The sequence below is a fragment of the Leuciscus leuciscus genome (assembly GCF_965113295.1).
Source record: "Leuciscus leuciscus genome assembly, chromosome: 14".
Classification (NCBI taxonomy): domain Eukaryota; kingdom Metazoa; phylum Chordata; class Actinopteri; order Cypriniformes; family Leuciscidae; genus Leuciscus; species Leuciscus leuciscus.
In genome coordinates this window covers 26,897,650-26,924,353 of record NC_138738.1, presented here as the reverse complement: position 1 = coordinate 26,924,353, position 26,704 = coordinate 26,897,650, and the positions used below count along the sequence as shown (strand labels likewise).

Below are 26,704 nucleotides of genomic sequence, written 5' to 3'. Positions count from 1 at the left end.
AAGATCCAAAATGGTCAAAGCGTAAAATTAATCCATATGAATCGAGTGGTTAAATCCAAGATATAATCGCTTTATAAGGTGATTAGATTTATTTTAGGCTTTTATTTTCATATAAACCATGGTCAACACACATGGTAAACATGGAAGCTCAAACATGATTGTTTGATGCACGAGAACCAATGAGGTTTATTTTAGTGAATGAAGCACGCATGAGTTTCTAAATTAAATCTGTTAATCATTTTAGGTGATGCCTTTCATACCTTTTTGAATCTTCTAAGTTTTGGTTACTTGGACTTTCAATGGAGGGACAGAATCCTCTTAGGTTTCATTAAAAATATGTTTAACTTATTAACTTTAAGTCTTTGGGTTAGTAACAACATGAGGGTGAGTAAATGACTGAATTTTAATCTTGGGTGAACTACCCTCTAAAGCCACAACACTGCAGTTCTGAACAAGATTTATGAATCCCACACTAGAGTGGCTAAGAAAAAACATGACCATTAACCTGTGTAGGATTTAGTGTGTGAAATGACCTCACCTTTTTGGTTTTTGGGTATCTGACATGTGTCTTATTACCCATCCCTGTAGAGGCTGCTCCATATAGCTCTCCATCTTGAAGATGGCCATAGTTCGGAGCTCCCTCTCCCTGGCCCTGCTCTCTGAGGGCTGCCCCGGCACTGCCCTCTTCACCTCCCACCAGAACTCCCTCCACTGCTTGCTGGGAAAGAGCCTGTCGCTGTCTCCGAGCACGCTGAGCTGAACTGGAGCGGTACCTGGAGATACGGCTCTTAGGACGTGGTTTGGAACTACGGGCAGGTTGTGCTTTAGGGGCAGGACTGGGTGTAGCAGGGGGCTTCTCAGGGTCAATGTCTGTTGTGTCCTAATGAAGAGACAAGTAAAAGTGTGTAAGAACACAGCCATTATGAGCAAAAGTTGAAAGTTTTTAAAAGTTACTAAAAAAAGAAAAAGGTGACTACCACAGTGGCAAAGGAGGTGCGCCGTGTGCTGACTCCTCCAACTGTTCCTGTATTTGGTACACAGTTTCCTGCTGTAAGTGAGGGCACTTCTGCCTCCCCCGCTTCCAGTTTGTTTTCTTCAGCTGTACCCTGCGCTGAACCCTGACCACGTTTCTTTCTCCTCTCAAGGTTCTCGAACATGTGCATTATGGCCTCTGCCTTGCGTTCGTCACGAGACTGAGTGGGGCAAAAAGAATGAGTGGTTGATATGGTGAGTAGGGCCCTATGAAGTCTATTTTATTTCTACCCATATTCCATAAAACCTGTTCACCATTAAAAAAATTCTGGATTCCATTTGAATAGTTCTAACAGTTAAATTTTATTTAAAGGTTAAGTCAATAAATATCGAATTAATTAAAATCACGAAACTTACAATTTATTAACATCTTATTAAAAGTTATAAAACAACACATTTTTTCTCAAATTCAGTTTTCTTCTTTCAATTCCATGTTTTCCTTTTTTTTTTTTTTTGATTGGGTTTTAATGGTTTAATTAATTTATAATAATCAAAAAGCATGTCAAATCTATGGAATTCATAAAATGTGTAATATAATAATTGATTACAATTATTATTATTATTATTAAATCAAAATAATAAGGCCCTTTGAAACTTTTTTTTTTTTTTTATTCTTTAAATCAATTCAGAAAAAAAAAAATGTTTTATGAAAAATTGTGGTAAATCAATGAAGCAGTGAATAAAGTGAATAAACACTTCAAGCGTCACTCATGCTTGAGAATGTGTAGTAGATGAAACTGTGCCACATCTTTTTGACCTTTAATATTCACAGACACTGGTCTACTACATCATTTTGATTAAGTGTACTGTTCCTAATTTTGATTTATCCTTCCAAAATTGGCTAAATTCCATGACATTATACTGTTTTTATTACTGTATTTTGCAATTCCATCCGTGTTTTCCACATTTTGGAAATCATAGGGCCCAAGGTGAGACCAAAGGATCTGTGTTAGATTTAGACAGTATGTATTGATTCATAACTGTTCTCATATGATTAAAGCTTACACGTCTGTTTGGTATTGGCACTCCATTCTCGTCTAACTCCTCTCCATTCTCCAACTTCACTCTGTCAATAAGAGCATCCTGTAGCACAAAAACAAGCTAAGCTTCATCATCATGTGAGATAATCATCATTATAATTTCTCAAAGGATCTGCAATAAAGTAGTAGACATAGAGAATTGTTATTCCACAAACATGCACCTCTGTATCGCTAACTCCCTGTGTCTCATTTGCATCTTCCAGCAGGTGGTTGCTCTCATCAGACACACTGGTTACGAGCCTGTCCCCTTCCATCTCTCTGCGTCGGGCTCGTCTTTTCCGTGTTTCTATTCCAGGCAGGGCAAATTGTGAAGACTGAGGAGATGGTAGTTGGATGGGGCGGAGATTGTGTCTCTGCACAGGACAGTCCTGATTGCCCTTATGACATGCACAATCTACTTTATAATTACTGTGGGAAGAATCGGAGGAGGAGTGTCAATACAAACAACACCAAATTGCAGTTTATCTAAGAATCATACTAGATCTTAAGAAATGTATTCAAGTGACTAACCAGCAGCTAAACTCGTAGTCAAACCCGATAGTGACTTCAGAATCTTTTGAGATGTGAGCAACAGCATAGATACACAGATGAATCATCCCCTCTGCAATCATGTGCCGCACCTGTGTTTTAGCGTATACAGGACAAAAAGAACAAAATATAATCAGGCTGTCTCTCAGAAAAGAAACTGTGAACAGAATATGCACTAATATGCACCTATAAAACGTATAGGTGAAGCAACCCTACCACATCAGCAGTTATCAGATAACACCAGATTCATCTCACCTCAGCATTGGGTGTGCATGATCTTCTTATAAACCGTGCATCATTGCCAAATGTCCGGGAATCCACACACATCTCCACTTCGTTAAACTTGGAGTAGAACAGGACAAATGGATATGGCCTGAAGTGGAGTTAATAGAAGGAATCAGGACGGACAGTCAATTTGCAATAAACATTTTACAAATGCACTGTTAAAATGAGATTAATTGTTTTAATATAATTTTGAATAACTAAGATGAGATCAAGATGATGTTGATAATATACATAGCTGCACTCACACAGAAACACTTACTTTTTGAAAAAATGCCCATTGACTTCAAACTGCTGTCTGAGCATGACTTTGCCTCTATACTCAATGATGAGTGTTTCAGGGTCTAAATTCCGTGCAGCTCTGAGAATCTTCCTATGTTTCTGCACACGTGTTACACGCCCCAGCTGTAACTACAAAAGAATTATATATAAAATTAATTATTAAATGAAAAAGTACAATACATTTGGAAACAAGTTTTCAATTCAGTAACTATACAGGGATGCACAGTTTAAAAAAATAAAATAAAGTTAAGCAACATTATATGTGACGGATTATCCCAGATTAACAGACTGGGACACATTTATGGCCTTAACTCTCCTTATCAGTAAAACGTTGTATCTCCAAGTTTAAAATGCACATGTTTTCCACTTACAGTTTTTACTCTATTCACTAAGTGAGTTCATGGAAGATTAATTTTTAATTATAAATATATGGCATCTCATCTATACAATGGCTAGTTCCGGTACTTCAATTTGATTGGCTAAGTGTCAGTTCCAACAGTGCCGATATGACAGTCCAACAGATCTGGGATTTTTGACTGTTTGTGCTCCAGACAAGCTGTCAGTCTGTGCATTATTGGTGGCCATATTTCAGTGACCCTTTCTGCAGATTACATTGTTACATAAGTAGGTGGTGACTACCTATCTTTATTAGCAAACCCTGACTCAATTGCTTTATTCAAAAACATGGATTCATTCAGGAACAACACACCACCATGTTGTGTTGCTCATGCATTGACTTTGTTTGGAAACATTTTCACTTCTGGACCCAAAAAAGGCAAAATGGAACTTCAACTATGTAAAAACAAAATATTTCACTCGCAATGGTTACAAATTTTGCTATGAAGTGAACATGGAGTGGGGTTTCTGTAGTGAGTGGGCAGTGAGTGTGAAACCAGAATGGAAAAAAATGTGCAATGGAGCTCAAATTTAATGATTACAGAACACTTTGAGCAAGTTCAGTATGGAGTACTGCAAGGCTCAGTACTAGGACCATTGCTTTTAACCCTGTACATGCTAGACCTTGGGAGATATCATTAGGAAGCATGGCATTAGTTTTCACTGTTATGCTGATGATACTCAGCTCTTTATTTCTTCACGCTCCGACGAAACTTACCAATTTACAAAATTGATGGAATACATAGTTGATTTAAAAAATTGGATGACTAGTTATTTCCTACAACTTAATAAAAAAAAAAATATAAAAAAAAGGTTTTATTTATTGGTCCAAAAACCTACACACATTATAACCTAGAATACTGTCCAACACTTGATGGCTGCTCTGTCAAGTCTTCATTGTCAGTTAGGAACTTGGGTGTGCTCTTTGGAACCAATCTTTCATTTGAAAGCCACATTTTTAGCAAACCACATTTTTCCCCATCTTAAAAATATACCTAAATTACGACATATGCTCTCAATGACAAACGCAGAAAAGGATATTAGACCGGTTCTGTCAACATTGCATTGGCTCGCTTTTAAACATTGCACACATTTTAAAATCTTGCTAATTACTTACAAAGCACTAAATAGTTTAGCTCCTCAGTACTCCAGTGAGCTCTTAATGCATTATAGTCCTTCACATCTATTGCGATCTCAAAATTCTGGCCAGTTGATAATACCAAAATCAGCTGCAGGCAGGAGATCCTTTTCCTATTCAGCACCAAAACTCAGTCTTCAGTCTCAGAACAGTCTTCTTAGCTTTTTTCAGGAAGCAGACACACTCTATCAGTGTAAATCTAAAAACACATCTCTTTAACCTGGCACACACAACACATGATCACATTTCCATAATTCACATCCATTAAAGGATTGTTAGGCTGCATAAATTAGGTCAACCGGAACCAGGAACACTTCCCTTAACACCCGATGTACTTGTTACATTGTAAGAAGAATAGTATCTACGCTAATATTAGTCTTTCTGTTTGTCCCGAGGTTACCGTAGTAAGTCGTATCCTGTCCGAATCCAGATCAGATGATGGACCTGCACTTAGACATGACCAAAACGCAGCCCTGAATGTCAACTAGACAATCCCCTGTCAAGGCCTCCTCGATATGACAGCCACCGGGCCTGGTTTCTCCAAAGTTTTTTTTCTCCATTCTGTCAATTGATGGAGTTTGGGTTCCTTGCCACTGTTGCCTCTGGCTTGCTTAGTTAGTAGGGGTGTGACGAGATCTCGCGAGATTAAAATGTGACACGATTTCTTGTCGAGGTGAAAAGCTGCCTAGCGATATTGTCATGACGGAGTGTGAGGGTGAAGTTAGAATCAAATATGCCACGTAGTTTCATTCAATTCCATCCAGCTCATCCAACACGAGCTGCAGATTCGTACGTAATGCAGCAGGAATCAGAGTTCACTGATCACGTGACGAGAGTAAGTGACGAGAGGACTGACAAGACCATGGCGGAGGATTCGTTGCACACCAGAGCCTAAGTGTCTGTCAAATGTCTTATCTTGTAGAATCCGTATTCAGCACTGCCACTCCCCATTCACAGAATACATGCGATCGCGAAAGCGCAAATAAAACGCGAGCGTGCATTCAAACGCGATTTCAATACCCTGCTCCCTGACACATGCGAATATCTTCCAATATGAAAACTATATTAGACTGGGCTGTGTAGCTGTAACCATCTCTTAGCTCTGTATCATGCTTGAAGAAAAAGATTGGTCTCTATTTGCACTTTGAATATTTATTATGGTTGCATTTATTGTTTGCACTTAATAAGACTAAGAGAAAACGGTGTAATTCATTTTTATTTCTATGATCATTTTGTGGAAAGGAGTTCAGTTAGGAGGTCAAAAGTTGTAGAAGCTCAAATCATGTACATGTAAAGTCTGAAGACACTCAAAATCATACAGGAGAGAAGCCAATCAATTAAGTTTGTGGCAAAACCTTTTACAGTGCTTGAGTATTGCATATGATAATTCATACTCAGAAAATAGAACTGAAATGACATTCATTACAAGATTACTTAGTTAAAACATTTCAAATGCACATGCAGACCATTTTTCTAGTCATGTTTTTCGTCATTGAGGATTTCTATAAATAAATAAAAACTGCAAAAGTCAGTCTCATCTCGTTCTCGTGAACCCAATCTTGTGAGTAAACTGTCTCGTCAAACCCCTATCAGTTGGGGACGCTTAATATTCAACAATATTTATTGATTTGACTGCACTGACACTATTGGACGAGAATTCAATTGAGCTGTACAATGAAATCACTGCTTTCAGCGGAACTGCTTTATAGAACTAGTTTAATAATTGATGATCTTTTCAATGGAACTGAATCAACACTGAACTGACTTCAGCTGAACAATGACACTATTTTCTTTTAGAGCTGATGTACAGCCGAAATGAACTGTTTGCATCATTGAATCCTTTTCCTGTTATCAATGTAAATATGCTTTGAAACAATCTGTATCGTATAAAGTGCTATATAAATAAAAGGTAATAAAATTATCTTCACTCCATTCTTAGCCCAAAGCCACGAATCGTCTTAATTGACTCGTTTGTTCCTTCACAAATGTAAGATGTTTGAAAACGGCAGGTTTTTTTTTTAATACTATTTATGATATTGATGACTTAATACAGTCTTAAAACCTCAAGACTTAAGACGATCCATGAAAACCCATCTATACCTGCATTTGTGAGCCCAACACAGTGTTGTTGCAAGCCAGTTCTGTTCGATTTATGGTGTCCATGGCGACAGTAGACGGGGATGGGGACGAGTTGCCATTGGCACAGTAGTGTTCGAGGAGGGTCTGTACGTCAGCGCTGTACTGGTTAACCAGAGCTTCCTCATACTGGTCAGTCCACTGACGAATTCTTGTCTCCCATCCTTCTGTTGTGTTCTCATCCAGAACACTGGCCTCAGACGCGGAGTTCTGCAACAATCAGAGGATGCGTTAGATTTAAGATTCATCAGATAACAAATGGAGGAAGAGGAAGATTTCAGTCTTTGGCAATTAATAGTACTAAAACTAAATGCACACTACAAGACTGAAAATTGTTGCATTGAACAGAATTAAACACTCACATGTAGGTGCGCACACTTCACAACTGATCACCATCTAGATGTGTCAATTAACAAGACTATCTTAACGATTGTAGCCATTAAAAATACATTCTCACATAAACTTGCACATAACGTGACAGAATTGCCACATTGTTTTATATGTCAAGATTTCTAGAAAACATGTCAAACAAATTGCAGATTTAGCACTGAATTGCACAGAACAGGAAAAAGAAAAGCAAAAAATATATGGTGATGGCCTTGAGTCTTGCTGTGTGCTTAAAGGGATACTTCACCCATAAATGAAAATTCTGTCATTTAATTACTCACCCTCGTGTCCTTCAGAACCCAAGACAAAGACTTTCGTTCATCTTCAGCACCCAAATCTTTTTGATGAAATCTGAAAGCTTTTTGTTCCTCCATAGACAGCTACGCAACTACCACTTTGACGCTTCAAAAAGTTCATAAAGAGATCGTAGGTATCTACAAACTAAGGTATCTACAAACTAAGGTAAGGGAAGGTCAACTTTATTATCCCCAAGGGACAATTTGTTTCACAGCCAGCAGTAAACCATACAATCAACAAAACACATAACACCAACACATAACACACACAAAAAAAGATTTCCATAAATAGATTACCTAGAACAATTTTAAAAACCAATAGCAGCTCCTACAAAATTTTTAAATCTATTTGTCCGACAAAATGTGAATAAAAGCATAAGTTCAATCTGTTCATCATTTAAAGCAATTTCTCAATTTATATGGATTAGTTTTACAATCTCTTTATGCCCTTGCGTGTCATTTGTGTAGCTGTCTGTGGAGGCAAAGAAAGCTCTCAGACTGAATCGTCATTTGTGTTCTGAAGATGAACAAAAGTCTTACAGGATTGGAACGACATGAGGGTGAGTAATTAATGAAAGAAATTTCGTTTTTGGGTGAACTATACCTTTAATGAATCACTATGCAAGCAAAATGCTAATCTTCAATGGAGATCCAGACACACAAGTCAGCAAACTGAACTGCTCTTCCCAGTTTAAGACAATGTCTATAATTGTACTTATTACATACAATATTATTTCCTAAGAAGATATAGAAGTGGATCATTAGATAACACTGCATATTTGAGTCCATACCTTCATCCTCATGGATTTTCTGGAACCCTCTCTGTAAGCCTGTAATGAGAACATACATTTGTATTATATTTATTATCATATAATACAGATGATGGGAAAGCTCTGACAGATGTGACAATTAGTCAGTTACTGACTTTTCACATTCATCATTTTTTGTAGGCAGCATTGTGCATGTATTTGTTGTTCTACCTTAACTTTCTTGGCTTTAGGGGTGGTGCGCGTTTTCTCTGTGCTCTTCTTTCTCTTCTTAACCTTGTTGTGTTTGACTCTTTTGACAGTGAGAGTGATGCTAGTGGGTGTGTGTTGAGTGGCTGTGTACGACACAGCAGAGGCTGACATGTCCTCATCTCCACTCTCTGTAGCACTGCTCTCGCCCACTGTAAAGGAAGATGCAAATAAGAGAGCAGTGACACTGGTGAGTTTGAGTTATTTTAATTCTGGGTGATAAATGTAGAGATATAAAAGAGAAATACCCAGAAAAACTCTTAAACTTCACTCCACATTTAGTCAGAAACGTCAAAATACAGAAGTGAGACATCTGAAATTCATTTACGTACAACTGTTCAACTTAATATTCAACAATATTATTGATTTGATAGCACGAACACTATCAGATGAGAACTGAACTGAGCTGGATGACATCACTGTTTTCTTCAAAGCTGCTTATAGACAAATTGAACAAATTTCATAGTTGATCTTTACACAGTTTTTGAACGGAACTGAATCAACAGCGAACTTACTACAGCTGAACAATGTCACTATTTGATGAGAATTGAACTGAGCTGGATGATGACATCACTGTTTTCTGCAGAGTGCAGACTGCTTTATAGCTGAACTGATCTAATTTAATAACTGATGATCTTTACAACGGAACTGAACTGACTTCAGCTGAATAATGACACTTTCTTTTTAGAGCTGCTTCAGAGCAGAATTGAACTGCATTTTTTGTTTGGCTAATCACTGTAAAGCTGCTTTAAAACAGTCTGTACTGTACATAGTGCTATAGAAATGAAGGTGACATGACTTGACTTTTATTGTTACTATCAGTGTTGAGTAGTAATGGACAGTTGTTTTCTGGATAATGTATGGTTGATTGACAAAACATATAGGTAACATTAAAGGAATAGTTCACTTAAAAATGAAAATTTTGATATAATTGACTCACCCGCAAGTTATTTCAAACCTGTATGAATTTATTTCTTCTGCTGAACACAAAGGAAGATATTTTGAAGAATGTCTGTAACCAAACAGTTGATGGACCCCACTGACTTCCATAGCATTTTTTGTCCCTACTATGGAAGTCAATGGGGTCCATCAACTGTTTGGTTACAGACATTCTTCAAAATATCTTCCTTTGTGTTCAGCAGAAGAAAGAAATTCATGCAGGTTTGAAATAACTTGCGGGTGAGTAAATTATATCAATTTTCATTTTTAAGTGAACTACTCCTTTAAACATACTAATTTTCACAAATACATGGCAAATTAAAACTATATAATATACTATGGAAATAATGTCTATAACAATATGAAAAAAAAATTAATAAGTATTGACATTTGTTTGTGGTGTTATGTTGTATTTATTGTGCATTGGCCACTACTTATAATATGCTGGGACGGTCAGTTGCAGCACATCTCAATTCTCACAAGCATGTGTTCTGTGTCCTTCCGAGTTCGTTCTTTCAAGGTAGCCTGGCAAGACCGGTCTCCACTAGAACGCGAGTCCATTCTTTGCGTTCTTGGAATTGAGAAACAGCCAGTTTTACCTGAAAAATTCTCTCCTTTTCTGCGTTGCCCGTCTAGCCCTTTCTTCTTCTCCAGACCCCTGTAATAAGAACACATTCAGTATAGATTCTCTATCCATTAGAGCAATAACTAATTGCCATGACTCGCAGTGAACTATTGGCCACTGTTCTTATGAGGCCAATAACTGCTATGATGATTCAGCCCATTTACATTTACACAGAGCTGATTTAAGGCCTAGACATTTAAGACCGGGCATGAACGTGAAGATGTTCAAAATGAAACCATGGACCTCTGCAAAAATTCCAAAATATACCAAATATTTCAAGTGAATAAAGTTATCATCATTGGTAATTTATTTGTTTTTAAGGTGGAAAACACCAAGCCTCAGCAGCCAGTGAGATATAAGCTTAGGTGAACATGCTGACATTTATAATCAAGTCATCACAACATTTTACAACATATCAAATATATTTTAGAAATGGACTGTGCTTCGCATTAAATCAAGTGAAATCCGTATTTTCATATGGGGTGAAACATGTTCATGACTGAAGTGTACTGTACTTTTTTCAAGTATGTAAACTTTTCTAAAAAAGGGGGTGACCAAAAAAAAAAGAAAAAAAAAAAAGAAAAAAAAAGTGTACATAGTTTTGATGAAAAAATGCTTGCAATTTACAGATACCACTAAAGCACAGTACTAACTGAAACGAGATATCTGAAATACAAATCACCCACCTGCAATTCTCACACTTAATGAGGAAGCCATCCTGCATTAGACGGCACTGACACCAGGGAGGTGGAACTGCGCCCTCCACAACCTCCTCCTCCGATGAACTCTCGCTGTCGGCAGAGTTGTCTGGTTCATCGGCGGGGAAACAGGGTCGTGATCGTCCCAGAGTGCCATTGCGTTCCGTGTGGGAGAAAATGGTCTGGGAGAGTGGGGAGGCAGGAGGGGTGGGAGGGGGTGGAGCTCCATAGTTATGATCCTGACAACACACAATGGAAGACTGTTGCATCTTCAAACAACGGTGTTCAGGCACAACAAAAGAGAAAAGGAAAGAGAGAGAGAGAGAGGGGGAAGAGAATGAAAGATGGGGAGCAGGGAAAAGGGGCAGGAAGAAAGAAGAGGTGGGAATGAAAAACTAAAAAATGTGGCATTCAAAAGTAAACAGTATTTAATGTTGCTAAGAATGTTTGGGCTAAACTTTCTTAAAACTGAAACCATAAAAGTAAACAAAGGAACTTCATTTAAGTAAACTTGATTTTTGAAAAAGTGAGGAACACTACTAAAAATATTGTAGGATCCTTCATAAGACAAACTCCTTGAGATGTTCCTCATTTGTGAGTTGCTTTGGATAAATTGGATAAATTCAAATACAATATCTGTCCAGGTTGGTTTGTAGAAATGTTAAAGTGAGAGGTATTGAGGTAATGAGTTTGTGGCTATGGGTAATGGTTATACAATAAACACTTTTCATTATAAATTCATAATTCAGTTTAATCATGTGCACAAAACAAAAGTAGCATTATGCAAGAGTTTTTTTTTAATATGATTTAGCTCTATGCATTACTTAGGTGCTATTAGGTTACATCAGTGGTTCTCAAAGTGTGGGGCACACCCAGCAGGGGAAAACAAAACACACACAGAGAGAAAATAGCCGTTGCAACAGCGCTCAAGAGCGTGAATAGTGGTTGCTGCTCTGCTTTTATAAAGTGGCAGCGAACGCCAATTCCACTGAATCGTTCTTCTTTAGAGCTCTTCAGCGGACGGCATGACAAGCTGCTATTACAAATACGCTGCTCCACTGCCATGTTTTCAGATGAGAAGGCAAACAAGAAGCTGAGCTTGTGAGCCACTGATTATATATTGTTCATCCAAAGAATTACTGAAACATTTACATTTGTTTATTTAAATTAAAATGTATGTTCTGATCTATTATTTTCCCTTACTGTATTTTTCAATGATATTACAAAATTAAACTATTGCAGGTGTTTTTATTGCAAATTTTTTAATTTAAAAAATCTTTCCATTTCCAGAAGGTTTTTTTTTAGGGGGGACCAAAAAAGTTTGAGAACCACTGGGTTACATATTGATGCTAAAATGACAATAACTTATAATATAACTATAACTATACTCCATACTCTATATATAGGCTATTCTGTAAAAATACAAACAAGAATAAAAATAACTTACAGCATAGGGCAGGCCACCATATCCATGATTCTGTGTGTTTCCACAGCTGCGACTTGAGTAATTTTTCTCGTTTACTGCTGGGCTTGCTTCAACTGACTCAGGACTGAGAGAAAGAGAGAGATTTTATAAATAATTGGAAATAAAACGCTAGTTAGTTACACAAGTAACTGTGGTTCTGTAAACTCCGGATAACCACAAGAGGCAGTGTTTAGCACTAGTGGATCATTGCAGCGCCAGTCAGATAGACAGAGGATATGCCAACAAGACATGTCATTTTAAATGACAAAGATCTATGGCAGTCACTTAATTTCAGTTTTCAATTAAGAGAACCACTACTGTTCCGTTTCATTCCTCTTGACCACCAGAGGCAGTTCTAAGCACTAGTAGATGACCCATACCAACACAGACACAAGGAACACAGCTCAACTGAAAAGTAATTAAGATCCACCAAAGTGATCTGCAGAACTGAACATGTTGAATTGAAAGTAAAAATGAAATGGTGGAAGGAGAAGCCCAGTCCGCCAAGAAAACGAGACGGTTCCAGTAGAATGACAAGTGATACCACCAGGTATGGCCACTGGGCCTTCCTGCAGATTAGAGTGATCGCCACTTCAAGAGGTGGTTTGCGACGCATTCCAAATGAAACTGGACCAGTGTAAATGCATCTGGTTGTTGAAAACACATATGTAAATTTTACTCCTCCAAAAAAGGTAAAAAATAAACCTGTAAGAGCGTTAGGCTACAGGGAGATACACAGATATGACAGCGCTACAGCAACACACCGCCACATTTACGGCATGCCACAGACGAGCGAGTATCTTTTCAGCAAACCGTGCAAACTGTCGACAATTAAACAAGGTTCAGCGTCGCATCCTGAAGCTTAACACACAATCATCATTAAAGGTAGTGAGACTAAATTATCTTGCACTTGCAATTTGAATTTAGCGCAGGAATTGAAGATCGAATTTATGTTAATTTGCGGAGACACATTTATGTGGTAAACTGTAAATGGAAGTTAACAAACCGGATAGCTATCCGATCAGTAAAAATGGATAAAGTGACCAGGTATAAACAGGCCCATTGAAAGATAAGGACTTTTGGAAGGAAACTTGGATTAGGTAATGACACCTTACTACAGTAACCAACCTACAAGCAACACTCAGTGTTTGCCAAGGTCACACTAGAATTTGAGCATGCGGAATATACAGTACTGTGCAAAAGTCTTAGGCATGTTAATATCAGTTTACATTTCCAAACATTCTTTTTGCCATTAATTGTAATAATCCAGTGAGATTTCTGTATGCACAAGGAGTCTGACAACAGCCGGTATGATCTGATCATCGAGTCCGTCTGTGATTACATGAAGAAACAGAAAAAACAGACAGACTAAATCCAGAAGAACTGCGGGAATGTCTCCAAGATGCTTGAAGAAACCTTCCTGCAAAGCTACCTGAAAAACTGTGCGCAAGTGTACCTGGACAAAAGCCGTTTTAAATCGCAAAGGGTCGTTACACCATATATTGATTTGAATTAGTTAATAGAAGTTAAATCATAAATAAATTCAATTTGTGATCTTAATTTTGAAAGCATTCTCACTTTACAGCATTTTAACACAAGTGCCAGTACTTTTCACAGTACTGTAGCTTTGCAGGAAGGTTTCTTCAAGCATCTTGGAGACGTTCCCGCAGTTCTTCTGGATTTAGGTTGTCTCCGTTTTTTCTGTTTCTTCATGTAATCACAGAGGGACTCGATGATGGTGAGATCAGATCATCCTGGCTGTTGTCAGATTCCTTGTGCATACAGAAATATCACTGGATTATTACAATTAATGGCAAAAAGAATGTTTGGAAATGTAAACTGATATTTCCTACTGACACACTACAGCAAACGATATAATTGGGAGGGGAGGGGGGGGGGGTGGATATTAACATGCCTAAGACTGTTGCACAGTACTGTATATGGATACCATGTGAAGCAGGTCTTGCAGGATCACAGAGGAGGCAGCGCAACAGTAAGTATCACTATCAGTATATTCTAGAAGCATTCTGTGCTGCAAAGTCACTCTTAACCAGAATTGAGCAAGAACCTGCAAAATGCTGGTTACCCAAGCATATAGCAGGGTGGTAGACATTGCGGGAGAATCCGGAGGTATCCCAATAAATATAATGGACTGGAACCAGACACTTTGTCTCGTTTACAGATAGACTAAGCTTTTGAACGTATCAAAATTGTCTGGTGTTGCAGATAGTTTGCTGCTTTGTACAGGCACACTTAACATCTCACATTGCTGCTGGTTAGAGATCTAAAAAACGTCAAATTGAAACATTCCCTGCATCTCAATGTCCATACTATCCATCCTAAACAGTATGTGAGATTAGAATAAGAGTGTCCCAAAGCATAGTATGTTGAAAAGAGTATGCCAGAAGTCCCCAGATGGTCTACTATTTCCGGTGGATTTTCGAAGTGAAGATTCGTGCACACTCTAAAGGCTAATATTGCACGCAACCCATTGCGCTTTGGAGGAGGAACTACAAACACGAGTAAAACATTTTTTTTTTTAACTACAAAACATGGCAGATATGCATGACCAACGGTGAGAGGTTTAGATAAAGGTTTGAGTGACTAATCTAACCTGCTAAAAAATATTTATTTAATGTTATCCGTGTTATATTTCATCTTTAATAACAATGTGGACTTTTATAAAGATCCGTTTGGCCATTAACTTTTAAATGCATCATTATGCATTAATATGAAGAGAGTTCTCCACATGAAAGACCCGCAACTGCAGATCAACACGCTACTGCATTTCTCTCCGATACGGTAGGAAATGAAATGAAATGAAATGTGGAGGATTTTAACTGTGACAAGATGATTGACAGGTCAGTTTACTGTGACAGGATGCGTGTCTACTTTTTGCTACACACTCAAAAGTATCTACTTTTTCTTCACAAAAAGAGTACACACTTTTAGTGCTTAGTATAAGTAGGCGAATTGAGATGCAGCAATTGTATGTTCAATAAGTACTACAATCTAAAGCCCTCATTATGCTTCTGCGTCAACTCCACGGCGTAGCTACGCCGTCACTCCAACGGCGTCGTGACCGTTTTATGGTTCTGCGTCGGGTTGCGTTGCATCGCGGTGCATTTCACCGCCAGAACGCTAGGGGGGTGGTGTGGTTCGCGAATCTCTTTCCTAGTTTGTTTTGGTTCCATGCGCCGGTTCCGCTTTTTCATTTCCGACAATGGCGAGCGAAAGAGAGAGAGTGTTGTCGCAGCTGGAGCTAATCAACGTTGAACAACAAATGATTTTATTGCAAATGTTTAATCGTAGAAGAAAAAGAAGACGTCAGCGAAGGTGGTCTGTACGACCAGTGCACGAAGACAGGGGAAGGATTGGCGAATTTGTTACGGTTGTTCGACCGCTGAGGGACTTGGACGAAGAAATGCACTTTAAGTATTTTCGGATGTCGAAAGGTCGATTTGACGATCTTGTTCATCGTTTAAAGCCGTTAATACAGCATCAGACTACACACAGTATGCCTATTGACCTCGCTCAGAGACTGGCAGTGACTTTAAAGATTTTATCTTCGGGTGCAAACCAACAGATCACCGGGTTGGGCTACAAAATGGGTTCGACCACGGTGCCATGGCAGGATAATGTAGTGTCCCGTGGCAGACTTGGTTAATTACTTGATATCCATGATGTACCCGTGAACATTGTATTGTAAATAAACAACAAACTTTTTTTTCAAAACAAACATTGATTTGATTGAAGTTTATTTCTAGCAACAACAAAAAAAAGAAAAGAATATATATAAATATATACATATACACTACCGGTCAAAAGTTTTAGATCGGTAAGATTTTTAATGTTTTTAAAAGAAGTCTCTTCTGCTCACCAAGGCTGTGTTTAGTATATAAAAAACAATAAAACAAAACATATTTTATGACAATTTAAAATGACTGTTTTCTATTTTAATATATTTTACTCCGGAAATGATGTATAATCTGACCAATCACAGCCCCTGCGGTCTGCGTCACCGCGACGCGTAGTTACAATTTTTTGGAGGTGCACGTCAAGCTACGGCGGAGGGGTCGCGTCGAGGTTCGCGTCGATGCAGAGGGGTCCGCGGGGGTACGCCGTCGATTCGACGCAGAAGCATAAAACAGGCTTGACAAGTCATCCACTTTGACTTTAAATTCAGATCACTGCCCTCTGCAGGTTAGGTGGAGTATCACAAAGCAGTTGTAATGTGCACACAAGAGAAATAACCACAGGCTAGAGAAGCTGCAACACTAGGGAGGTGTGAGACTTGTCAAATAGACAATACAATTTTTTCACATTTATGTTTTGCTTTATATCTTTGAAAAGGCTACATTCAAATGTGTTGACGTGTTACATGAAATATAATGCATAATTTTGAAAAGTGTATATCTAGAGTAGAAAACAAAACCATTTTACCTCAGACCACGCATGCGTTCGTTTTCTTTGTGTCACTCGTGGCAAGCTAAACAGAACTTGGAAGGTGAGGGAGTATTTTGAATGAATAAATAAATAAATATAATTGGTTACGAAAAATCTCTACAAGGCGTGAAAGTAAAAGAGGCCGAGTGTTGAACTACTGCAGCTTATAATCTTTGGCCTGTCACCATGATGTTGTTGGCATATTCTGCCATATCTGGCTGGTGCCACAATGTTCTACTAATGCTGAGCACTTCCTTTGGCAGACAGTAATAATAAACCAGTACAGTGTTCAAAAGAAAAGAGGCAGTGGTTATGGAAACCATTTTTTAAATTGATCAGAGCATAATCACGTCCTCTGACTCGATCAGTGATCTCTCAACTTAGCCAATTACATAAACCAATCACATTTTTAATTTGTAAAATATGTTCTAAAATGATGAAAAATGTGCTCCAAAAGAAATATAGTGTGGGTGAACATCAGCCAAATGATGTCAATGATTCAGGAGAGAATCATTTTAGAGAATCTAAGACCTGATTCAGGAGAGAAGAAAAATTCACTGAATAAAAACACTGAATAAACAATGAATAAAACCCGCAACATCTCAGTCCCCATAATGCGCAAATACACATAAAATTGAATGTCTGGGATGAATGTCTTAACAGAGATAAATCTAATCTTAAGTGTTTGACAATTATGTAGCTTCTATTGATTGGCTTGTGATTGGCCATTCAGGGTGAGCGGGTGATAAAGTATTTTTTATTGAAAAGAATGAAGTCTGCCCACTGCCCAGCTATATATTAACAAGCAAGACAAAATTAGTACCGTATTTTCCGGACTATAAGTCGCTCCGGAGTATAAGTCGCATCAGTCCAAAAATGCGTCATGACGAGGAAAAAAACATACATAAGTCGCACTGGACTATAAGTCGCATTTATTTAGAAATGGATTTAACAAAATCCAAGACCAATAACAAGTTATTTAAACAAATGTCTGTCTGTTTTAATAACTTAATGTCTAAGTTATTCAGCTACCGGTACACAATAGCACACAGAAAAACAGGCTGAATAGGTGTATGTTAACGTAACACATTAACAGTTAGCTACACAATAGCAGAACATACCCGGGAGGCTGAATAGGCTAAATTAACATAACAAGCCAGCGAGTCCAACAGTTATCGGTAAAGCAAGTTCACCAAGCTCCCGCGATCTCATTCCACGTCACTGAATCCGTTGAATTCTTCATCCTCTGTGTCGCTTCTGAACAACTCCGCCAATTCCGGAGGAAGATGAAGCGCCGTCTCCTCTTCTGCGGGGCTGTCGTCAGACTCGGCATCAGTTCCAGTTATTCCTGCCTTTCTGAATCCCGACAGGATGGTTTCGGTTGTCACTGAAGTCCATGCTGTGTCGATCCATCCAAGGACTTGCTGGAAAGTTGCATGGCGCATCCTCCCGGTTGCCGTGAAGCTGTGCTCTCCATCCACCATCCACTCCTCCCACAGGCGACGCAAGACTGCCTTAAAGCTCCGGTTCACAGAGATGTCGAGTGGCTGGAGTACTTTGGTTAAGCCTCCAGGGATGATGACAGGAATGGAGTTGCAAGCTTTTATTTTATCTTTGAATTGTGGCGTTATGTGCGCTCGCATACTGTCCATCACAAGCAGAGCTTTGCGTGTTTTAAAGAAGCCATCAGGACGCTTAGTGTAGCACTTTGTAAGCCAAATGTTCATCATTTCTTGATTCATCCACCCTTTCTCATTCACGGCCACGACAACTGTGGGGGGAGATTCGTCTTTGGGCATTGTTTTCCGTTTGAAAATGACCATCGGTGGCAATTTCGATCCATCTCCACAACATGCCAGCACCACTGTGAAATGTGATTTCTCATGACCAGTTGTCACTATATTCACACTTTTCTGCCCTTTCTCTGCGACACTTCGGCCCATGGGGATGTCAAATGTGAGGGGGACCTCGTCCATGTTGATAATATGATCCGGTGACACGTTGTGTTCAGTTACCTGCTTTTTAACAAACTCACGGAAACTGTCGACCTTAGCTTGGAAGTCTGCTGGCAGTTTCTGACACAACGTTGTCCGTGCTCTGATAGAGAGGCGGTTGCGTTGCATGAAGCGGTAACACCAAGAAGGTCCGCCTGCAAAGTCATTTATATTCATCTCCTTGGCAACTACCAGGGCGTGGAGACGCAACTGCACCGTTGACAAGCCTCTCCCGGCAGCGCGTTGTTCAAGAACCCATCTGTGGACTCGTTCCTCCAGCTCTGGCCATCTTGCTTTCAGCCCGCGATTAGCTTTCTTTGTTTTCTTCATTACAGTTAAAGTAACCTCTGCTTTTCGCCAGTCCCTCACAAGTTTCTCACTCACTCCAAACTTTCTTTCTGCTGCTCGATTGCCGTTTTCGGCTGCATATTTTACTACCTGCAGTTTGTAATCTGCAGAATAGGATTTTCTTTTTGGGGGCATTTTGTTTGCGTTCTGTCTTTCTTAGTTGTCTTTAAGTTAATATTTCACTTAACAGTTTTTCAGTTGTTTTCATTTATTTTTTTCAGGGGTAAAACTAGCTGTAGCCTAGAGCGCATAGAGCGCTCTCTCGTGGCTGTAGACGGTAATGTCACCCCCAATTTCGGCAAGTGAGCGATCCTGTGACGAGTAAATCTTGGTAATGTTGATATATAAGTCGCACCTGACTATAAGTCGCAGGACCAGCCAAGGTATGAAAAAAAGTGCGACTTATAGTCCGGAAAATACGGTAAGTCTATTTCTCTCAGTTTAAACTAATTGATTTACATTTGTCCACTGTATATTTCACATTTCTCTCTGAGTGAAACAGATACGCTTAACCATGGAGAAACAAAATGTACTAAGTAAACAACCCTCATTACCCCTTTTCCATCAAAATGGTTCGCATTCTGGTGCCAGAACCCATTCTTGGCCAGTGCTAAGCCGGGCAAATTAAGCCTTTTAAATCCAGCCCTATGATTCCACAAACTTGACATAATGGGTTTTGTTGCAACGTGTTATGTGACTATGTCTAAAAACAAATGTGGCATGTTATACAGTTATGTAAGCAGTACTGACACTTTTGTGTTATGTGGTCTTTGCTCGAAAGCTTTTTGGAGTGGGAGAGACAACTAATTTTCAGCCTTTTATGCTGTGTAAACCTACGGAACGGATTGAGAACGGACACCGATCAGGAACCCGCATCAGAACCACATCAGTGGAAAAAGTGCTCATAACTGAAACTTACTCTGATCCAGCGGCCATATCGGTGTAAGGTGTCTCAGGTGTGGTGACTCCCAGTGTGATTACTATGCTCATGACGTCGAGAGCAGCAACGCAGGGAAGGGGATGGGGGGGGGGGGGGGGGGGCAGGGAGGGGTGAGGGGAGGGAGAGGAGAGGGAGAGGAGAGGGGAGGGGAGGGAAGAGGAGAATCAAGGGCTCCTAATGACAGCAGTGAAGCACTCCTCCGATGGGGCGCTGTTATACCACGTCACACACATCAGGAGACCTAAAATCAGACACAACCACAAAAACAGAGAGAGGATTAAGTACGTCATGTGTGTAAATGCAGCCTTAAAAATGTGCAAACTTTAGCCGCTTTTCCACCGTTGGGCCGAACGGTTCTAAGAAAGGTAAGGAACGGTTCCAGTTAATTTTACACTTGAGCCTGGTACGGCACGATTACAAACCGTTCTCTGCCCAGAATTCTCAGCATGGTTGGTGCTGACTGTGCTGATAGAATGCATGTAGTGACGTCGCCACTTCGGATTGGTCACTTGTCTGTTGCCTGGCTAAGCAAGCTATTTGAGCTATTTACATCTAATAGCATCTGTAAACTCTTGCATTACCAAGGCAACGACAGATGCATTTGTAATACATTCCAAACAGCAGCCGTTATCAGCTCAACAGTGGAAGATTTAATCATTTCCGCACTGGATTGGCCTGCTCAACACGAAATGGAATGGTTAAGCAAAGAGAATGGTTTGGCCCACTGGTGGAAAAGAGGCTTTTATAGCACCCACAAAAGAAAAAAAATACCCCCCAAAAAATTATAATGAACGTAGCTCATCAAGGATTGTGCCCTTTAGATAAGCTATAGTGTGTAGTGGTAGGTGGTGTACTGCTGCAAAAACTGGAATAGAATTTTCAACCGGCTGAATTTTTTTTAATAGATAGACATTTTTAATAGACACCCAACACACTAGGGGTGTATTCGTCCTGAACTTTCACAATACAGACGTGACGGTTTGGTGCATACAGTCAGATGGCAAATACAATCAGTCACAGGCGATCCACACTCCAATCCAGAAGGTGACACATGCGGGAATGTAACACTGTTTGCTAACCAGTTTCGAATGATGTCTTCCTCTTATATATGACCATAAATGGAGCATTTTAAAATAGTTTCCACTGTTATAACGAGACAATCATCGTGGAAGTTTACTACACTACTACAGTCCAGTGATGAAATATGCATGTCCTGGAAATGGGAAGCCTCAGTTGCCGCTTCACTCCCTGTCTCCTGGTGGAAAGGTGAAGTATTAAGGGTGGGGAGGAGGACATGTAAATGTACAAACAAGTATTAAACCATGACCCCAAAACCGAGGTACGTACTGAACCCTGACTTATGTGTACCGTTACACCCCTAATATAAACCATTCATACTGGTTCACACTCAAACAAGCAAAGTATACTTTTGGCTTGACTCAGGTGTGCATTTTCTAAACGGTAAAATACACACAAAAAGGTAAAAATGCACATCTTGGCAAGTATATCTAAATCCCAGTTATGTCTTCAGTGAACAAACAGTCTGTGGGTGGGGTGGGGAAATCATTTGTATAATATACTGAATCTGTGCATTAGGTCTTAAAGTGACAGCAGCCTAATAATAAAAAAAAAAATATATATATATATATATATATATATAAAATGTTCATATTGTATATTGCTATATAAGATTTAGGCCTAAGTCATATCGCTCACTTCTAATAGCGCGTCTTCAAAACTGTGAGTGCAAAAATCAGGTCCTCAAATTTACTCTCAGAACTGAAGAAAAGCAGCAAGAGAAGAGGAAGAGAGCAAAATAATAAGGAAGTGTTAAATAAAAAGCACAAACTAAAGGTCAGAAAATATAACTTTTTCATTCATAAGACTAAAACATATATCGCATAAATAATTTTGTGTACTATGTGTAAGCTAACATGGGCTCACTGAGTGATAGAAATTGCAAATAACATGAAAGATAATATTGCCCTCAGTGCTGTAGAAATGAATATGGAATTATTACTTTATGTAGAGAAAAACACAAATAGTGAAACTGCAGAACTAACACCACCAATCTTTAAAGGTGAACTAAGTAACTTTTTTATATTACTTATTTCGGGTTGAATGGTGGTCGTTTCGCACCCCCCTGGTGCCCGTGAGCGGAAAATACGCACTTGCAACTTTGATCCGGCGGGGCCGCCAGCCGCTGCGTCAGGAAGTCTCGCGTGATATCAGGTCTCGTGATGTAAACAATTGCTTTACGGCCAAAAGAAATCTGCTAAAATGCTGTCATTATTGCGCTCCCTCACGCTGTCCGAACCCGAATGAAGACGACGTTTTAAAGAACGTCCCATCTGCTTTGATGTCGTTGATCTACTAGCCTCTGGTGTCTGAGAATCAACAACGAGTTTTTACAACAGTGTTGTCAAATATCTATTCCGAAGCTGTGGGGGGAGCTCTAGAGAGAAACCTGCGAGCAAAAAGCGAGAATACAGCGAAGAAGTCCCGAAGTTACTGAATGCTGCTTTAAATCTTGCCAAACATTCAATTCTTTGCTCGTTCTGAATTATATGAGAGATCAACATGTCTGCAACAAGCTATACATGGGTCGATATTCTTTAGCAAATACTCTTCTCTAATCATTTAAGGGAAACACTTATCTTAAAGTGACAGGTGTCGAAAGCCACCAATTACCCATTTAATTTTTTTCCTATCACAAACAAATTTAAGAATTCTGTTGTACCCTGCTGAACCAGCTTGAAAAATATGCAACATTTTTAATGCAAATTCTACAGTGACTGTTAGGAAGTAGCAACACATTATCTCAGATAACTCAAGTACAGAACAGTAAATTGGCTCCAATAAGGTAAAAAAAAAAAAAAAAAATATGCATTTTCTGTAAAACAAATGTCTCGTGTTCTGTGGGTTTATTATGGTCACTTACACTTACATCTGACTGTTAATGGGATGTTTTGTGCAGAAACATCAATTTAGTGCCTGTTATCTGACGAGAACGGATGTGTGCTACTTCAAATGATCGCATGTTGATATCCTTGGTTGACCCCTTTGTCAAAAATGGTCTTAAGGTGGTTAAATCCACACACAAGTACATTCCTGTATGAACAACAACTTGACTATTGACTAAATAAAATGTCACAACAGTTTGTGTATTGTGAAAAGCGATTTACAAATAAATGTAACATTTATTGTTGAAATTGAAAGGAGGAAAAACACTTCCACAGAATATAAAAGTATACAAAGTATCTACATGTATTCATACATGGTGTGTGTTGTGTTCAATGTTTTTTGCACTGTTGTTTTACAAAAACAAATCTATCTATCTATCTATCTATCTATCTATCTATCTATCTATCTATCTATCTCTTTCCAAAAACTTTCAGTAGACAAAATCCCCCATAAAACAGTTTTGAAAATGACATCTGATCTAGGACTATAATCAATTCATGTCTATCCCTCACAGCCCTGTTTTGACTTGGTAAAATTAAACATGGCGTACACCATGACTAAGGTCGATACCTTGAGTTTCCATGGGCTCTAAGTGTTTTTGTGAGGTTTTGTTGGTCAATGGCAGTCTATTTCAGTTGCCTCAAAATAGCAACGCGCCAACAATGTGCCCGAACACACCTCGTTTTCAGAGCAGCACGCCCATGGGTGAACAGATGGGCACAAATGCATTTGCTATCCAAACAACATGGCACAGGACGTGAAAATGATAACAGCGTCAGGCTGAAACTAGCAAAAAACACTTCGCCCCGCATGGCGCTGCATTGCACCGTGTGTATGATAGGGCCCAGACTGTTTCACCAATTGTTCCAACCCAGATGTAGTGCTACAAACAATCATTATATGTCTTTTTGATGGCTATACATTATCCATTACAGAATATTTAATATCATAAAAAACATTTACTTACAAACACAAGTTAGAAAAAATAATTATACGTTTTAATTCTGTAACGAACATTTTTGTTCTGCAAGTCAACATTTTTAAATGTTATTGTTTAGTGAAATATTGCAGCGACTGGTGTTTTTAATGTGCCATTTATATCAAAAGACCTTCTTTGGCAAGAGCTCTTTTCATCATACTAAGTGTTGTATATTCTTCTTTTTTTCTTTGTGTTCTGCTCCCTGTTAAAAACAATATACAGCCATTTGACTTGCAATCTCTTCATCAAACTTCCACAAATACAGAGAACAATATCTCATGAATTCTACTGGACTGCACAACTGGTATCTTTCAAGTCTCTTCCCAAATCCTCTATTTTTTCTTTATTCACAACTTTTATTTTCATTTTAATCTCTATTTGCATCCTTTACAATGGTAATGTTTCTAAAGTAGAAACAAAATGGATCAGATACCCTATTTTCTGTCAAATTGGTTGAATCCCCCCTCCCCCCCCCCACCCCCACCCCCACCGGTTTGTACAAAGCTGAAGTGATTGCCATAAAATTTAGGCTACTGTTGTTAACGTGTGGGACATGCTTGATATTAAAATCGTAATCAACCATCTTAATTTGGTACCTGCATTCTGTCTGACACGCAGCTCCCTGTGTGTGTTCCCTCCAAGACAGAGCAGAACGCCCAAAGCAAAGCATACTTTGAGCTTAACTTGGGTGTGACTAAATGATCAAATACACACAAAATGTGTTTATGCCTCCCCTTTTTCCCCATTACTTCGGAGAAAATTCAGTTTGTTTATGTCCGAATCTCCATCGGACAGTTTTTTTGTGTGTGGTATAAACATTTTTTATATGGCTTCTACAGTTGATAAATGTTTAAAGAAACATTTTTGATAAATGTGCTTGCAAGAACTGTACTTCTTTAAAATGCTTTCGCACTACAATTGGAGAAAAAAAATGACTGTAAAATACTATAAAATGTAAATACTATACTTTAAAATACTATAAACAAGTCTAAGATAAAAAAAGTTTGCAAGAGTGTGAATAGAAACAATCAGGGCTCCATGAGTGCAGTGGCACTGGTATTGTCTCATGGAAATTAATATTTGACAGTAAATCACCTGGCTTCAGTTGGGAACATTTATTGTTATTCTTCTATTCATAGTTTGTCATGTGACCAGCACAGAGACCTGAAGGGCAAAATGTGCATAGAACTGCAGCAAAGGTTTGTTTTAAGCCACAAATATTTAGATCACCTCTCAGAAAAGGTTTTTTTTTTTTTTTTTTTTTTTACAAAATGCATGTTTTGGGCACTTGTGATCCGTAGCACCTGCTCTGCAGTATTTCAATGACTAAAAACAGTGGAACATTCTAAACTGCCTATAACGTGAAAAACACTAAGGCCTACATCAGGAGTTTATTTAAATAGCACTTGCCTGATGGCTTAAGCTACCGCTAACCCGGACGCCGAGGTCACTTCCGTGATTTGGGAAAAGCCTGTAAAAGTCCTGGCAGAAAGCGATGCATTTTTTATTATTTTTTTCCGAAGTGTTGACAACTTAGTAACTAATAATTGTTGCAAACTGGTACTACCAACAAAATATTAGTGCATTCCTGGAACTGGGCGTCATTACACTACATCCTTATGCATTGCTTTTCCCAAATCACGGAAGTGACCTCGAGGTTTGGCTCGAGGTCATGGTGCAAAGGACCCTAGGTTAAAATTACTCCAAACCATCCCTTTAAAACATCCTTGTCAGCTCAAAAACAGCATTTATGTAACCAAGTTCCAAAAAACTGACAATTTGGATGTTGTATGATTTGTGACGTCACACGGGCAAATACATTTGCATGTGTCTTGCTAGAGGCAGTCAATGGACACTTTTACATCATTCACCATAGACATTTGACACCATGTTTCTACTATTTTTAGTGTCAGCACTTTTAAGAATGTCAGTGCGGTTTCATCTGGCTTTAAACTAGTACAAATCACTGAGACATTTGGCTTTTGTAACAATTCTGCATCAAATTAAAATGCTTCTCACTGGATCTGCAGTGCGGTTTAGGTTAGGCCTGTCTACATTAAACTGGATTCATACAATATGCTTCCTATTCACACAACCATTTAAGTATTTTCCAAATGTTTCTCATCCACACTGAACTAAAATCATCTTAATGCGCAAGCATAACATGTAATAAAAGCTCACTGAGATCATACCGATACCAGATATAATAAAGTTCTCACGCTATTCTTCAGGTATAATCATTATATTAGCAAAATATACATTTTAGTCTCACCAGCAAAAAAAGTGAAAAAAACATGCATTGTTGTGCCTTTGGATGTCAGAATCGGAAAGCAAAAACAGATGGTCTTCATTTTAAAAGAAAATACCCATTATGACATAGAAAAAGACCCCATTTTAAGCTAAACTCAAACGTTTAGCCCTAACCCATTCTTTTTTAGACAGTAAAACATCCCTAAAACATAGCATAAGAAGTGTTATTTTAACATCAGTGTAAACCACAGGGTTTAGGGTTTCAGGTTATCCTATATTAGGGTTATTTAACAACAGAAACTGAATAATCAAATGTAAAAAATAAAACACTGCTTAGTTTTCACTGTATGAATTAAATGTATACGGATTCTTATTAAAGCTACAAAAGTTATTCAGCTAAGATCAGCGAGTGATTTTCTCTGTCTTTTCTTCATGACCCCAGTTATTGGAAGCCGTTGCGATATGCATATCGTGATATATACATTTGCGATATTTTGATAATTTCTATATATTGTGCAGCCCT

The 26,704-nt window shown here is 38.7% G+C and overlaps 1 protein-coding gene and 1 long non-coding RNA gene across 4 annotated transcripts in view; one reads left to right on the top strand and one right to left on the bottom strand.

Moving 5' to 3' along the window:
• setd5 (SET domain containing 5) overlaps positions 1-26,704 on the bottom strand; it is a 48,053-nt gene that overhangs the window by 9,846 nt on the left and 11,503 nt on the right. For 2 of the 3 annotated variants that reach the window (XM_082136615.1, XM_082136616.1), the window contains exons 2-15: positions 19,968-20,229; positions 12,243-12,345; positions 10,784-11,064; positions 10,072-10,130; positions 8,498-8,685; positions 8,309-8,347; positions 6,799-7,044; positions 3,145-3,293; positions 2,856-2,973; positions 2,583-2,692; positions 2,234-2,480; positions 2,038-2,115; positions 978-1,193; positions 539-880 (exon numbers count right to left, since the gene is read on the bottom strand). In XM_082136615.1, the coding sequence (XP_081992741.1) occupies positions 539-880; positions 978-1,193; positions 2,038-2,115; positions 2,234-2,480; positions 2,583-2,692; positions 2,856-2,973; positions 3,145-3,293; positions 6,799-7,044; positions 8,309-8,347; positions 8,498-8,685; positions 10,072-10,130; positions 10,784-11,064; positions 12,243-12,345; positions 19,968-20,038 (2,247 nt within the window). In that variant the 5' untranslated portion in view covers positions 20,039-20,229. The remainder of the gene's footprint in view (positions 1-538; positions 881-977; positions 1,194-2,037; positions 2,116-2,233; positions 2,481-2,582; positions 2,693-2,855; positions 2,974-3,144; positions 3,294-6,798; positions 7,045-8,308; positions 8,348-8,497; positions 8,686-10,071; positions 10,131-10,783; positions 11,065-12,242; positions 12,346-19,967; positions 20,230-26,704) is intronic. The other variant, XM_082136617.1, reaches the window with a different exon arrangement.
• Positions 16,423-19,793, top strand: LOC309474240. Its single transcript, XR_014197262.1, has 2 exons — positions 16,423-17,530; positions 19,475-19,793. It is a non-coding gene; the product is annotated as an uncharacterized lncRNA (long non-coding RNA).